This window comes from Chenopodium album, chromosome 25, assembly GCF_948465745.1.
Source record: "Chenopodium album chromosome 25, dcCheAlbu1.1, whole genome shotgun sequence".
NCBI classification, from domain to species: Eukaryota; Viridiplantae; Streptophyta; class Magnoliopsida; order Caryophyllales; family Amaranthaceae; genus Chenopodium; species Chenopodium album.
In genome coordinates, this window is record NC_137858.1 from 6,284,305 (window position 1) to 6,301,782 (window position 17,478).

A 17,478-nucleotide genomic window follows, 5' to 3' on the forward strand; every position below is an offset into this window, starting at 1 on the left:
ATATAAGTGTAATAGCAAGATAAGCAGTTCAATTTTACTAAACATATTTTTATATAGATTTATATAAATAGGAGGACATAAGGCAGAGTTTTAATCAGTTGTTTGCTAGAAACAATAACCACTGTCATTGTTTCTAGGAAACCCCTCAAAAGACATCTTTCTACAGCATCCTTCATCTATATACATAAAACTATAAGGACCTATTTAAAGCTGATCCTTAGAAGATGCTAGAGACAAAACATGAGGCACCTAATGTGCCATTTGCTAGATAAACTCGAGCAGTTATATTTTTAACATAGCAAAAGGAAACAGCTATGGTTACTTAGATACTTGAGAGCAGCAATATATTTAATTTTCAAAAGGTGTGCAGGAAATGCACCTTAATTGGTCGATGTTAGATAGTCGATCACCTTACTACATACATTGCTTCGTCTTCTTTAGGTAGCTGATATATCGGGCACTAATTTCCATCAGTGGCTGGTTCAGCGGAGGCATGTTTGATTTTTTCAGTCTTCACAGTGATAGGTGTGGTGTGTTTCTGATCAGGTTCAGTCAATTCAGCAGCATCCTCAGCATTACCTCTTCTCAGAGATGTGGTTCGGCCTTGACTCTTGCTGCTCTTCTGTGGAGACATTCCACCAAAGCAAAGCTTTTTACTTGCAGCAGATTGTGATTTCTGCAACTGTGATGTGTCTTGCTCAGCTTCAGCTTCCATGGGCCTTTTCCCTGCAGATTTTGCTTGCTTGTTCATTTCAGAACTTTGCTGAGGTGATTCAAGCTCCTCAGTAAAAGGATCTAGCTGCGGATGTTTCCCTGAAGAGATTTTCAGGTTTGGCATAGGAATAAATGGCTCAGAACTTTGCATCTCAGTCATGATGTTGGTCACTTGCGTTTCATTTGCTCCTTGGGTTTCAGCTGTAATCTCCTGTGTGTTAGGATCTTCTTTCAGCTGCACAGATTTGAGTGCCCACTCTAGGACATTGTTTTGAGCCAGATGCAAAGTTGGCCCTACTTGAATATAGAACGGGATGCTGCTAAGCGTATTCTGAATAGCTCTGAATGTGTCGCGATCACTCTGTATTGAATGCATCATAGCAGCATATATTAGAAATAAGCTCTAAAAATGTAACAGGTAAAAGCTACATCTATGATTTTGCAGGTTTGTAAGACTTTTTATGTGGTGTGCTCTTTGAAGGCAAGTGTAATACTGGGCATGATTAGCAATTTCTTAATGATAAGAAACAGTTGCTAAGAAGAAGTTGCTTAAGTGCTTCTTCTATGTATATTCTCAGTTTAAAGTAAAATAATATGAAACTAAAGAGCTAAAGTGGTCATTGTAATGTTATATACCTCTTCTTTTATAGCATGGATTTCTGCAGCAGTTTTTCTGAATAGTCTTTCTGTATCATCATTGAATGTAGTGAATGCCATACTTCCTGTGTCATCGCTAGCTTCGAACTTAAACGTTGCTCTAGTATAAACAATAAGGTTATGTTATTAAGCATAATAACATTAAATAGAGTCTAATTTTGAACTTAAATGTCGCTCATAATGCTACTAAATGAACTTAGTTTTATAAGTCCTTATACATATACCTCTCTGAGCAGATACTCTCTTTGTTTGAACAAGAAGGACATGTGAAACGCTTCTGTAATGGGAGATTGGTGCGCTTTGAGCAATTAGAACATCCTGTGTATGCGTTCACCTTCTCTAAATCAGCATTTTGAATAGTCACTTCAATCCAAAGAATCTCTTCTTGCATGGTGTTGCTTGGCTATGAACATATTATAGGTTATGAATATTTGTTAGATTTCACATATCTAACTTTTAGTTAGGTGTGAATTAGACATATGATAATGAACAGTAAGAGAAATGCCTTACCTTTCTCCGCTTCAGATCAGCAATTGAAACGATCTTCTTGTTTTCACTTGGGTATTTGACATCTAATACCATTGCCTGCCTGTCAACTATTCTCTGGTGGAAGAGTTTTGCCCTGGCATAAGTTTTAGTGGAAACAGAATTAGCAAATAACATGATTTATAGTGCTGTTATTTTTGAATCATCTCTTGCAAAAAAAAAAGACTTACCAGTCTTGCAGCACACGTGCACGTTCTCCTTTAGGTTCATATATAATGCGAGTAGACATACTCGAGTTCATTGAAAATCCTACATAAAGCAGCAGCAATATTATATTCATGGCATTAAAATGTTGAGTTATTTAATAATAGCAGTTTATGCCTCACCACGACGAGTATATGGTTTGAGTGCTCTAAATCCTATGACTTGAAACGAATCTGCCCAGTTCTTTAATCTGTCGAAGTATCTTGGTTCTGTCAAGTCATTCCACAGAGAGATGGAGAGTGGTTGATCGCAGCTGTTTTGTGACAAACACATAGTTAATTATTGATATACACAAACATGATTAACTAAAATTTTATATTTTGTTTGATACTGAGTGTCATGTAAAGTAACCTCTGATCAGTGATGATTATTTCTCGCACTAAACTATCTCGTCCTCCATCCTTCCCTACAACTCTTCTTGGTTCGTCTTCTACATAAAGAACCACTCCCACAACATCTGTTATTACACAATGCTGATTAGTATTTTTAATATATATATAGAGTTATTTCGAACATGTGAAGTTATATTATCTTACCATATCTCTCATCTGGATCCACTGCACGAGGAATAGCTGCTATGAGATGGTAGTTAGGTAAAACTGGTCCAAGTTCGGGATCAACTGGCTGAATTACAGTTCTACTGCCAAAAGTCATTTGGTAAGGAAACTGATCAAGGTCAGTTCTCCATTTTTCATCTATAAACTTGATTGGTGCAGATGAAATATCATATTCTCCTAGATACTGCAGTGCATCTTCAAAAGCCTCAATCTGATCTCCAAATAAAGTACCTCGCATCCTGTTGCCCTACAATATTGCAACAAAAACTTGTAAGCCACTCGATGCTATTAGCATCTCATTGTAAAGAAGATTCAACAATCTGCTTCTGCTTGTTAGTTAGTCCAATGCATTCGTCTGAATGTGCAAGTGAAAGTTATAAATATAAATAGCTATCTTCATACCTGGAAGCAAAAAAAATGTTATCATTAACGTATTAGAATAATCCTATTATATAATGCATCTCTCCTGTAGAAATTAGCAACTATTTCGTTGAAGATCGAATTATAATAAATTTATGATATAATGATAATGTTTTTTTTTTGTTTTGTTTAGACCAGCTCAAATTATCGTGTGCCGATAACCAAATGGAAATCCGAATAATTCTCAGCTTCATCTGTACTTTTTCAAAGGTACCAGCAGATAAAGCACAGATCGAGCTGAGAAGCAGAAGGAGAGCTTTGATTCATAACCAAGTGTGCTGATAAATTATAGCTAATTAATAGAATGGTGATAACAAATGCTGATGGATAGGTATAAATGATACTAACAGAGTAAGTATAAAATGTGATCAATCTAGATGTCGCTTATCAACTTATTGATTATTTTATAAGAAGATCCGATTCAAAGTAACAACTGATCATGTATATTTACTAATAGCAATTTATGCTCTTACCTCGTTGAATAAAGTGCACAAAATAGCAAATAACAATTTCACTAATAGCAATTTATGCTCATGACTCGTAGAATATAGTGCATAAAACAACTTATTCAAAGAAATTACATGTATCATACTTCAGAATGTATAATTGGAATCAAACAACATAATAGGACATTAGAGTTATGACCAAGTCTTTTTAAAACAATCATAGACAAATATAATACATAGCAGCAACCTAAAGCAGCATGGATATATAGCACCTACTATTACCTTGATCAAAATAAGTCAATAGTTTACAAAACTAAGCAGCATGTTAAAAGCATCATATACTCTGATTTTATTGTCTAAGCATTTTTGTAACAGGAAGATCAATTCCCCTTTTTTTTTCCTAGTCTAAAATCTTTAAGAAGTGTTTGCCTATTTTCCATTGACTTTTTATTAATTTATGTTCTTCTCTTTTTTATATGGAGCAAAAGTGAACACTAAATTAGTAAGACTATAACATACAATAATAATAATGAAAGGTTTGTACTTAGAAAGGACTCAGATTCTCACATCAAAACAACCTAACCAAAAATGTGTGGCAAGCACTTAGATTCTCACATTTAAAACACACCTAAAATAATATGGACTTTTAATCTTTTAAAGCAAAAAATAGATACCTGCTCATCCTTGAGTAGCAAAGTTTGGAATCTGACAGTTTTTTTGGAAGATAGTATGTCCCTTCCTTTTTCAGCAACTACTACTCTGACTATGTAAGACTTGCTTGATGCATTCAACTGATTCAAATACGCATACTGTGGTTTGTGTCTAGTTGCTCTGAATTTCAACTCTGTGCATATAAATGTGTACAGAATTTCATGGTTACTATCAACTGTAAATAGAATCTGCAATAATTTTTTTTTTTTTTTTTTGCTAGAAAAACAAACAACTAAATAACAATAACTTTCCTAGAAAAGGTAAACGAAAAGAAGCATTCTAAAGATTCAGATGAGTAGTTATTGCATAAAGAAAAAACCATACCTTCCATAGTTTAGGAATTAATGCTGAGAATATTTGCTTCTGTAAACCCAAAAAAAAAACGCATGACCTAGCAACAAATGCTTTTATAGTGCTTTAGGAAAACCTTCAGTCCTTAAAATCACAGTTGAATTGACTACAATAACCTTGGATACTTCTAGAGATTTATTGGAAAATAACCAGTGAGGTTTTTTTTTTTAAAAAAATGTTGCTGTTACTGTTTATACTGTTCATCCCATACTTCTGATTTGCAATTCTGTACTCTGAATATTAGACTGCACATTCTATGCTTTGGTTAGGTATTCAAAATGTTTTTTTTTATATTTGATATGTCTGATTTTCTACTTACATGTAAGAATATAATAAGTTATATGTTTTTTTAAAAAGTCTTTAAACATAAAGTACTCATTGGAGAAATTTCATATAGTCCAAATTCTAAATTTTGGCTGAAAAGTCTATGATAGGTTGTCAGATCTTAAGCCACTCTAAAAGCCACCCTAAAAGATAGCTTAAGTTTTCTAGCATACTCTATGATACTACTATTGCAATATAATAATTAGCTATTTATATAAGTGATATAAATGATTTTTTGCTTTCTAAGAAGGAGCACTTCATATGTATATTATATAATCAAAATCAAAATAATAAAGAGTACAATGCTATTGCTCAAAAGGTGTTCAGAAATATACAGAAAATGGCTTCAGGCTTCTATGTAGGTCGTTTAAAACCGGATTTCCTGCAATGTAAACATGTAAAAGAAACCGAATTAAGGATTTATGTTGTAATGCATATATATTTTCTCAACCAAGCTAATATGTAACTATAGGCTATTTTGTTTGCAGATTTACCTAGATCACTCCTGCTAGTTTTAAGACAGTGTACGAAACAACATTTTTAATAGATGTTTGGGCGTATTCTATAGCAGGAGCAACTGACAGGACCTTGATTTTTTCCGCTGTTCGTGCACGTGAAAGGGCGACATATAATTGACCATGTGAAAAGCATGATCGAGGAAGATAGACCAACACTTGGTCTAGTGTCTGCCCTTGAGACTTATTGATAGTCATCGCAAAACTCAATTTGATTGGAAATTGACTCCTCTGAAATTGAAAAGGATACTTCTGAGAATTTGGTGGCCTGAGCTTAATTCGTGGTATAAACACATGTTCACCTTGATACTGTCCAACAGCAATCACACACTCGATTAAATTCGAGAAAAATCTCTTACATATGAGCCGTGTACCGTTACACAGACTAGAAGAAGGTAACAGGTTTCTGAGCAGTATCACTGGGCAATCCTTCTTCAGCACAAGGTTGTGAGGACTCATTCCGCCTGGGCACAGTTTGTTCAGAAATTCTGTAGGGTATATGTTGCCAGTGTCATCCAAAATAGTATCATAGCTTGTATATGTTCTTGCTTCCCCTGGAAACTTATCAATCATGAACGAATTTATAGAATCGACATCATCATTTATTGGAGTTAGAATAGCTCTCCTCGAAAAAAATTTAGGATCCAAAGTGCCTGAATTCAATTCTGGAAAAGTCGATTCTAGATATTCTAATATTGGATCTTCTTCTGGCGGAAAAGTCTTCACTATCTGTGCTGGTAACTGAACAAGATCACTTTCCATAGCTTGCAATTCTCCATTTCCTAATGCAAGCAAGAAGTCACTGAATGCAGGATCTTCCCTGGCCCTTAAGTTTTCAGTCAATCTGAATCTCTTTAAATGATTCCATATATATGAACTCACCACACTCGCATCAACTGCTTCTTTCTGAGACTTATTAGGAACAACAGGCAGCACCTGTCGAAAATCCCCTCCAAATACAATTACTTTTCCGCCGAATACAATATTATTATCACATATATCCTGCAACAACAAGTCCAAGGATTCCAAATTTTGCTTGTTTGCCATTGATGCTTCATCCCATATTATAAGAGCTGTCTCTTTTATCAATGCTGCTAGGCTACTTTGCTTAGAAACGCTGCATGCTAGTGAGCAATCACTGTCGACTGGTATTTTGAATCTTGAGTGTGCTGTTCTACCAGAAGGAATGTTTGCTGCAGCTATGCCAGAGGTTGCTGTTGGCAAAACAATCTTATTCATGAGGCGTACCTCTGCATACAGCGCATTGTATAAGAATGTTTTGCCAGTTCCACCTGGACCATCTACAAAAAAGGCTCCTGGTTTTCCTTGCGTTACATGCTCCATTATAGACGTAAATGCTTCCTTTTGAGCTGCATTTAAGAGGCTGCGACTGTCAATACAGCTCTGAGGAATTGGGGCATCTAATGCGTCTTGTATATCCTTTGTTTTGTCAATCACGCTATCAGTGCTATCACTTAAGGAACCCAAACCACATTCACCCAATGACTTTCCCATAGCTTCTAGATGCTGCTCAATTGATCTCACTGTGAGCTTTTTAATTTTGGTTTCTGCACCAGGATTTTTTTTTGCAAAATCTTCTGACAATGCAGCATAGTATCTGCACCATAGCTGTTCAGGGTCTTCTGGCTGACAGAATATAAGGACAGTAGCAAACAAGCGGCGTAGAGCTATTGGCAGCTGAATTTCAGTTGCTTCAGCTAGACAGATGTTTGCAGCATCGTCCACTTCTAAGATACCAGCTTTAAGACACGCCTCCTTGAAGCTCGCACATACATACCCGTGAACTGTCCGTAAATCTGTAAATGACTTAGGACTCTTGACATTCAGCAATAGCAACCGCAAATAGAAGCGCTCACCTTCAGAAGGAGCTACGAAGGTTAAACGGCCTACCATTTTTGTTTTACGTTTCCGCCCGAACCATGCTTTTGCAGTAGCATCCCATCTATAGTGCTCTGGAAATTCTCCATAAGAATACCCCAAACCATTCTCAGAAGCAGCATTTAAACGGAGAAACTCAATTAAAGGAGTCTTTGCATAAACACCACTTGCAATTCCCACATCTAGTTTTTCATGTGGCCGAACACACACGGTGTTCATTTCTGGCATATGAACTGAGAGAGGCATTACTGGTGGATATATCTCAAATAAGTCAAAGCCAAAAATTCTCCATGCTGCTTCACATGGTGATACCCACCTTCCTGATTGGTACTGAGCAATCTCATCTGCAGAATTTTTATCCTCAGCTGAAACACTAAAGGCAACCCTATCATGTCCCTTGTAAACATATTTGTACAAGTATTTTACTGCCTTTATAGTTGAACAAACCTCAACATTTAAATGGCAGTCAAAAAGTGAAGACAGATAAGGGTTATAAGGCACGACCCATCGATTGTCTAAGTAAGCACCCCTAACCTTGACTTGTTCTCCAGTATCCGTCCTTCGATAGCATGGGTAGCCGTCCTTATTTGTTGTTGTTTGTGGTGTGAATTGCTTTGGATACCCATTTTTACAAGAAGATACACTATCTTTCTTTCTCATACAAGGGCATTCTGGATTTAATTCCCCACATGGTCCGTGCATCATATGCTGCAACACAATTTTACGGAGTTCGGGTTGATTCACAGAGGGTATTTCTGCACAAACAAATTTATCATAATCAGCAGGACACTTCATCTTGTACTGTGGCTGTAGAATTAACAAGAAATGAGCATGGGGTAACCCTCTTTTCTGAAATTCCACAACATAAATCATAGCGGCTACCTTGCCAAATATTTTTTCTTTCTTGATTTTTTTCCTAAGCGCAATCAACTTTGCTCGAAATATTCTGGCAACTAAATCTGGCCGATCCTGAGCAGCTTCACCTGGCAACAGTTCAGCTTTTATCTCTAGCCAATTTGCATTGCACGTCACAGTAACGAAGAGATCAGGTTTCCCGTGCTTCTGCACAAGCGCCATTGCATTCAGATATCTCCTTTTCATATCACGAGGCCCTCCTAGAAAAGACGGTGGCAAAATGAACTTATGTCCAACATTCGCTGCATTTGTTTCTCCACTTTCGACAGTATCAAGAATCCCTTTATATAGATCAGCTCTTATTGTATCTTGATTCCTCCGAAAAAAGTCTAATCTAGTATTCTCAACTTTAATATACATATCTACAATGTACTGCAAGAAAGCACGACCCGCCCTTAGAAGCATGTTTCCTATCCTGATCTGAATCATGTAGGCATAGTATTCTCTTGCAGAGATGTACTTATCAGCCCTAGTATGCCTTCCAGAAGCACCTATAATAAGCACGAAGTAATTAATCAACAAAAACAAATAATGTTATGATCATTGAAAGGAAAAAAAAAACATCAAATAATTAAGCAATGCTAGAGGAAATAGCCAAAGGAATAATAATAATAATAATAATAATAATAAAAGCCAATGGGAAGAGCCAAAGAAGTAATACTAATTTAGTAATTAAGCAATAACCGAAGGAAATAATAAACATTAAGTTATCAAGCCTATATAAAAGAAACAATGTTATAAAAGCAATGCTAAAAATTAAAGTCTTTGTGCAAACTCACGGGCGACTTCTGCATCCAGAAACTCTGCTGGAGTATGCACCGCGCAAGACTGAATAGGATCAGATTCAGTGGCCAATTGCCTGTCTCTACCGTGCGAAACTTTTTTCAGGCCTTGATGCCAACCACATTCACCTTTTGGAAAGAGTAGTGGATACTGTAGAGGGTCATAGCACCCATAATAATGGGCAATTCGGTGAATTTCTGTAGATTTTCCAGTTACAATGATATGCGGCCATGAACTCTGGCTTGACGAAACACTATCAGGCCAAATAGCCGCAACTTCATCTGAAGTGGGAGCATTATACACTCTCTGATCTGGCACAGTGTTTGAGTTTATTATGATGTTAGTACTTTCATTGACAGTTACTTCTTTCAAAGAACGAAAGAATCTTGCATATGGATTATCTTTAGTTACTCGCATTAATATGTCAATTACATCTTGTCTTAATTCAGGAAAATAATCTGCTCGATGTTTAAGTTCATTTTGACCATCATAGAAGTACAGTTGCAAGTATTTTGGGCCTTTTTCATTCGGAATTAAATCTGGTACAGAATGATATATCTGACCATGTAATTTAAAGACATATATTCCTTTATGCGTTTCTCTTTCGTATTTACCGCCAATCGAACTAAAAGCAAATAAATTATTGTATAATCTAGCATACTTTCTAAAATGCACAGCATCTTCATCCTTTGAAGTAAAAAGCCTTACTAATTCTGGGGGATAATCATTAGCAACTATCTTGACATCTCCATCACCACAACAGAAATGTTTGGATTCAAACTGGAATTTCTTAGCTCCACATTTGGCACAGCAAGTAGAAGCAGCTAACTGTAATGGTTGTGTAGGAAGTGGCTTCCTTACAGCAGCCACAGGCGTTTCTGTAACATTATCATAAGACAACTTGTTAAATTCCATCACACAACAACATGATCCCATGAACTGCAACCGTATATAAAGACTTACTTTTAGCCGCATCCCCTAATTGCTTTGAAGTTTGTGCCGATGCAGATACTGGCGCTTTATTTTTCCCTGTAAAATTATAACATTAAAAAAAGAACAGAAAGTAGTAAACAACATATTATACAGCAACACATATAGATTTTCTTTGAAAATCGTAATTACAATATGATCTCACCCTTCGCCAAATTCTTTAATTGTTTTGAACTCTGTCCAGATGATGCAGATACCTTAGTAGCCTTGCTTCTTTCTGCCATATACCAAAACAATTTTAAAACAAAACTTGCTTAGTAAATGCACCGAAATACTTCTCCCACACAGCAGCACACATGCACTACACCAATCCTTACTTTTAGGCGCCTTTTGTAACTGCTCTGAACTCTGCGCACATGATGGAGCTGTCTGAGTAGCCTTGCTTCTTTCTGTCATATGCAAAAATAATTCAAGAACAAAACCCACTAAGTAAATGAAACCAAACATTTCCCCGACACAGCAGCACACATACGCTAACTCCCAAAAGTAAACCAATGCTTACTTTTTGGCGTCTTTTCTAACTGCTCTGAACTCCGCGAAGATGAACCTGTTGCTTTAGTACATTTAGGTTTTTCTGTCATGCATCATAAATAAAAAGAAAGAAACCTTATTATATTGATGCACATATATGTCCTTTTTATAGCCATAAACAAAAACAAAACGCTTACTCCCAACTGTAATGTATGTCGAAGGCCTTGCTCTAGCCTTTTTAGTTTTCGGTTGCTCTCCCTCACTATACAAAGCATAAAAGACAGGTGGATTTATTTTCTTACATAATTATACCCGACATAATCATAGGTGTCATAATAACCTAGTACCTGATACAATTCTGCGGCAATGATACACTTAGTGCTCGTTTTGACTGTCGACCTTGAGCTGATGGCCTCTTAAAATCATAAGGCGCCTCAACTATTACATAAATATTGTAAAACAGCAATAAAGCAGCTATTCATTAAGGTGATGGTACACAACAACACAATATTCAAAATTAATAAGAAATATGTTTCTCCTGCAAAAAATATTTAACTGCACAAACGCACCCATCTAACACCTGCACAGCTGAAACCACCTCTAGATCTGATATACGGTAGTAAGAAAGCTTGCGTTTTTTGTGCTTTTATTTCTGCACAAAACCACAACCAACAATCCAATATTACTTTTTGGATCCACCTTACTGCCGACATTTAACCAGGCCTGATAGAAAATAAAATTAATTTCGATGACCTATTTCAGAGACAATAGGCAAAGGACAAATAATATGTCTGTAAGTAACATAAAACAATGTAAACCTAAACAAGACAATCAAAAGCTGCTTTCATTCATTTAGAAAGTACATTACATTATATTCAAGCCTTATCATACATACGGTTTCTTTCATGCGGCTTCTACATACTCAAAAGAAGCATTAAGTCTAAACAGAAAAGTAAGAACATAAGCTCGTATAATAGACCTAGTGCACACTAAACATAAACGCTAATAATAAGGCAAACATCATGCCATGGCACCTATTAACTATAACACTAAATAACTAAGCAAACTTAGTGCGCTTCCAAACAGTCTCAAGTTCAGGAATGCCAGAAACCAAAGGTTCTGTAATTCTGACAGAAGAAGAAGATGCGGTGCCCATTGCTGCACTTGAGCGGCGCTTCATCGGAGCAGAGGGTGGTACAGTAGGCTTAGGAATCTGAAACCCTTCAGATGTCGGAGTCACACAGTCTCCTTCAGGAAAGCGATCACCTCTAGCAGCTAATCGTTCCTTGAAATGATAAAACTTAGCCTTTAAATCAGAACAAGCAGCACCCTTCTCTGAAGCAAGGCCGTAATTAGCATCTATAACCTCAAGGTTATACTGGGTGACCAAGTAATGGACTGCTCTTTTAGCTACCTTTTGTCTTGCAGCTGCTACTTCAGCACAAGGATCACTATAAATGCATTCCATACCAGTTCCATTGTGAGGGCAAGACACAGTTAGCCAAGCCACAAATCCCAAACCTTCAGCCCAAATAGTCTCCAATGGACTTACCTCTGCTCCCGTTTTTGTAACAACAGCACCTAAAAAGCCAACATAATTCATCGTCACATGGACAACATCCTCAGCTGTTCTCCTTCCTAAATTGCCTTCAGTTATAGGCATCTCTAACCCTTTCTCACGACATAATTCAACAACCTTATGCTTATAAAGTTTACTACACAACTGATACATTCTTGCTCTATCAGCTGTGAAATCATTCACCCGCACTCCATAGTGGCCGATCATTTTCTGTACAGCTTTTTGAGCTGCCCTTTCCTGTGACTCCTGAATTGTATTAGCCTCCCCACGAAAGAATACAAATTCAGATTTGCCACACTCAGTCTTAACACGAACAAAAGCATTGTTCCTATCCTTATCTACATAACCATACACTGGTTCAGGGAAATTTAAGCATTCAGCCACCTGACCTAATAAAGGTCGAAATGGAATGGTAATTTTGTTTGGATGAATGGCCATAACCTGTAACCGGTAAAAAGTAGCATCTTAATTAAAGCAACACAAGCACCAACTAATCAAGCACACCTAGCAAATTACAAAATCTACCAGCAAATATTATTTTTTGTGTATGCTTAGACATGTGTTGCATTTTCATTTTATTTCTTCAAGCACACCTATTTTATAGTCTTCAAGCACACCTAGCAAATTACAAAATCTACCAGCAATGCAACTAAGAAACCACATACACTCAAAACATTCAAGCCCAAATTCATCAAATAAACTTACTAATTTTAGTATTGCGCAGATTCACCACCACAGCTAACCCAAGATGCAGCTTCCTATTGTTCTGTTTTATTTCATCAAGAAGAGGGGGGCAAAAAGGCAAAAGAAAACACATAAAACACCCAAAAAAAAGCAACATAAGCAACAACATTTAAGCTAAATCTTCAAAAATACAACAATATTAGCAAAAGTACATAAACTAATTAAGAACTAAACTATAACCTGTAGTTCATATTTCAAGTTAATTTACATTCCTTTATATAGTCCAAAAGGTCAAGTACTCATTTAATCCAAGAATCACTATGTCAATATAGAAATCTGCTTATATAACTAAGTTTCAGTGAAATATGTTCCATTATCATACAGTGTTCCCATCAAAATTAGCCAAAAGAAAACAGCCTCAGCCAAAGTTTCATAGCACCAACCTTTTCTCATACAGCATATGAAGAACAACAAACAAATACATACAAGAAATAAGAGAAATATGTGCTGGTATAAAAGGCAAAAAAATAAACCAAAGGACACACCTATACATATTTTAATTAAAAAAAAAAGTACATCACAAAAGTATTTTAAGCCTTGAAAATAAAATATGTTCTCTACTCAGTATATCTAAATGCAATAATCATTCTAGCAATTTTGCAGTACAACCCAAACAGCTGGCCACATAATTCCTTTTGCAAACACTGTAGACCAACAGTATCCAATCCAAACCAATTTTCCTATTGCAATAATTAATCACTAAATTAACAAATTGCAATAACTAATCACTAAATTAACTAATCACTAAATTGCAATAACAATTCATTAAAAAAAGCCCAGACCAATTTCCCAATCACAGTAATTAAACACCAACTTATCTAACAGCACCATAACCTCTACCACTAACATAAATCATACAAAATTAAATTCCAAAATAAATAGCAAACTAACACAGCCAACCATAAATCAAAGAGAGTTTAATTTCACAGGGGAAAAAAAAGGAGAAAAAACAGAAAACCCACCTTATAATAATCCATAAGCACCATATATAAAGCAGCAACAACCATCTCCATTGAACAATGCTCTGCAAGAGAAGAAAAAGCCATCGAAATATGCTCTGGAAGAGAAGAAAACGCAATTAACAAATAAATTGGCTAATTACATCAAAGATTATTACATCAATAAAGAAAGAAATATGGTTCCCAAGAAGCATAGCTGTATACGTGGCCAACAGCAGCTGACAAATGTACACCAAGCAAGGGAAAACGCGAAAGGACAATCCTACCCCTAGAATTTTGGTGCTCCAGCAAGGGAAACTAAGGGCAGAGGCGTAATTTTACTGTTCCTAATGAACAGTAAAATTAGAAGCAATTCGGGTGCAACAGCAAGGGTGCTTCGGGGCTTTTTAAGAGTTAGGGATTTATCAAGCTTTTATGGCTTTTCATTAGTAGTGTCCTTTAGACTTTAGTAGTTCTTCTTAAAAATTTACAATAAAAAATAATACTAGTATAAAACATGGAGTATTGAATTGGGCCAAACCGAATAATGATATGGATCAAACCCAATCCAACCCAATTTATCAAGCTTTTATGGTTTTTCATTTTTTTTTATCTGCAGAAAAAGGGAAGCTCAAGCTCTGCTCAACATATCAAAGTGAAGCATTTGCAATGGCATTTCTCTCCATTTGAGTAATCCTTGCTATTTGTTGCCATTTCTCTGGTTTGTTCTTCTTCTCCTTTCTATTTATAGATGTTTTTCTTTTTCTTTCTTTACATTTTTTTTTACTGATTTAGTGTTTCTGTTATCAACAAATATTGCAATTTGTTCCCAATTTTGCGTTTTATTCACTGAATTTTGTGGCAATTTCTTGCTCTGCAATTGAATTTTGTTACAAGGTTGATTAATTTCCTGCTCATTTGGGAATTTCAACTTTTGCAATTTTGTTTATTTTTTCTAGAAGTATATTCGAGCAAATTATGCGCTGAAATTACATGAATAAATCAATGTTTATATGAATTAATGTCTCTGTTTTCATCAAATACTGCAGTTCATACCCAATTTTGCTTTCTTGCATTGAATTGATGTATTTTATTGCTTTGAAATTGAAGCTATTATAATGTTGGATAATACTCATCTGGGATTTATATGTTTGCATTTGAGTACTTTGTAGAAATAATCACAGCAAATAATGTTTTGAAGTTACAGGAATAAATAGATAAGTAAATCTGGAAGAGGATGGCTTGTAGCATATCGTCTTGTGCATTTCTGGTATCATCAGACTTGTTTCGACCTCGAATGAACAAACCCACTTCGCTTTCATGGTCTTCTTCTATGCCCCAATTGAATCTTTCACTCAATTCCAGACCTAATTTGTCAAATTCCTTTCCCAAACAGGTACTATTTTTGCTTCATAATTCCTCTTTTAAGTATGTTCGTATGTATGTGCTGTTGAATTCTCGGGTTGGATTTAGTTGTCTCATTGCTAGTTTAAATTTATACGAACAATTTCAACTATTTTCTGGTGGAGGTAGAATGTTTAGCCTTTTCTTGAGTTCCATTATATATATGGTTTATACTTTATTCATTTGTTGTGCTCTTCACTTTCTAGCGTTATTGTTTTAATGTAGTGCTTCCTACTTCCTTTCCTCTTGTCTCAAAACAATTGGAAATCAATTAACCTATACTAAAAGCGAACCTAAAGTGACACTTGTCACGATGTTATAAAAAATTTTCCCGCCTTTTCATCTTTCCTTCTTTTTTTTTTTTTTTTTTTTTTTTGCCAAATTTTAATGACTTCCATTTTATAACCTACTATAATACTTATTTCCATTTTGACAACACACTTAATCCAATCATACTCAATTTAAATTTTTTTAATTATTTTTCAACATATATTTTATATACTATAAATCTTTTAGTTACAAATATACTAACATAGTTTAAAATTAAGATATTGACATATATCATCATCCAAGATTATCATAATATTATTATAATTTTTTTTCCTCCGACTTAAAATTTATTTTAATTAAAAATAGGAATAATAATTTTGGTAGGATACTTTGTATAAATCTTACAAATATACATAACGTTTATAAGAACAACTGAACAAAATCATTTTATTATATTATGCTCCTCCGTTATTTTTATATAAGTTATGGTTGAATTTGCACATTTGTTGAGACACAACTTTGACCATCATATCTTTAATTAGAGACTATTATTTTGTTACAAATATTTTTTTTTTGGATAAATTTGTTGAATTAACACCATTCTTTATAAATTTTGTTGTAAAATTTAATTATGACCGTGCATGGCACGGGATTTAACCTAGTTTGATATTAAAAGTTAACTTTGATGTGGATTTTTTTTGAGATGTTGTTAGCTAGTATGTGTGAGATTATCATCTATGTTTTTTGATGTGGGAATAAGCATTATAGTAACAATATCAAATGTGGCCTTTCGTGTAAAGACTGGAATAGAAGTATGCTTGAGAATTTGGTTTACATTTTAACTGTGCTTATTGGACTAAATGGATTTGTCATGTCACACATATACAAAATGAGATCGTGTATCTTCATCCTTCCAAGCATATGATATATGATTCTTTTAGGAGGAGGCTAGTCATTTGGATTCTTTTGCATTATACAAGTATATATTTTGGTTGGATTTTCTGCTAGTCGTCAGTCAGAATGTTGTGCTTATCTGGTTGAGAAACAGCGAGTTTAATATCTTCTTTTGATACCAGCCCGGTTTGATATTTAATCAGAATGATCGATTTGGTATGCATTCTCTACTAGCAGAACGTTAAACAATTCTGGCTTAGAGAAAGAAAAAGTCTTTAGCTATTAAGGCAACGATGAGTACATACTTTTATTGAGTGAACTATAGTTGAAGTTGGGTTAAGGCTTTATTGATGTCGCATATCTGAGTACCATGTTAGTTGACTAATTGTTAGGCAATTAGCTGGATCATGATGAAAGTAGATGGTGTAATTGTGTTTGCATTAATCTTTCTAATATGATTCTGCTGCCAAATCTCAAGGTGTATCATTGTTACTGAGCTCAACTTTGTGTGAGAGACATATACTTTCCTGTTCCAACAGTTTCTTGGGACTGATGTATTCTTTTGTACTTCGTATTAATCTATACTTGTTCTCAATGAAAGCCAAAGACATGTCACTTGTAGTGGCCTTTTAATCCTACATTCTAAAATATGCAGCGGTTGACTTAGATTTTTTGTTGTTTGAAGAAATATATGCTCTTTTCTCATAAAAAAGGTTTTATTTGCCTTTTCATTTTCCCACCTGAATTTCAGTTATTTATGTAGGACTTTGTCGTTCAAGCAGCCTGGACCAGGAGATCTCGGGGAGAACCAAAGAAAACCGGGAGGAAATCATGGAAACAACGGACTGATATGTACTTAAGACCTTTTCTGCTGAATGTTTACTTCTCAAAGCGATTCATTCATGCTAAAGTAATGCACCGTGGAACCAGCAAAGTGATTTCTGTTGCCACCACTAATGCCAAGGATCTAAGAACTACCTTGCCATCTCTAATTGATAATAATGCCTGTAGAGTGGTGGGTAAGCTCATCGCTGAGCGATCAAAAGATGCCGATGTATATGCGCTGGCCTATGAGCCTAGGAAAGATGAGCGTATTGAGGGCAAGCTTGGCATTGTCCTAGATACCATAAAAGAAAACGGGATCAT

General features: G+C 35.4%; 2 protein-coding genes across 2 annotated transcripts; both read right to left on the reverse strand.

Annotated features, from left to right (window-relative positions):
* Nucleotides 1-334: 334 nt before the first annotated feature.
* Nucleotides 335-1,442, reverse strand: LOC145615679 (uncharacterized). The gene is made up of 2 exons (XM_081670737.1): nucleotides 1,351-1,442; nucleotides 335-1,075 (listed from the first exon to the last, which is right to left on the reverse strand). Exons 1-2 carry the CDS (start codon nucleotides 1,429-1,431, stop codon nucleotides 461-463), a joined length of 696 nt encoding a protein of 231 aa, XP_081526863.1. The 5' UTR covers nucleotides 1,432-1,442; the 3' UTR covers nucleotides 335-460.
* Nucleotides 1,443-5,424: 3,982 nt separating this feature from the next.
* LOC145613556 (uncharacterized) lies at nucleotides 5,425-11,076 on the reverse strand. Its single transcript, XM_081668669.1, has 9 exons — nucleotides 11,073-11,076; nucleotides 10,851-10,941; nucleotides 10,701-10,765; nucleotides 10,535-10,606; nucleotides 10,350-10,421; nucleotides 10,178-10,249; nucleotides 10,006-10,071; nucleotides 9,039-9,920; nucleotides 5,425-8,750 (listed from the first exon to the last, which is right to left on the reverse strand). Exons 1-9 carry the CDS (start codon nucleotides 11,074-11,076, stop codon nucleotides 5,425-5,427), a joined length of 4,650 nt encoding a protein of 1,549 aa, XP_081524795.1.
* Between the last annotated feature and the right edge of the window lie 6,402 nt (nucleotides 11,077-17,478).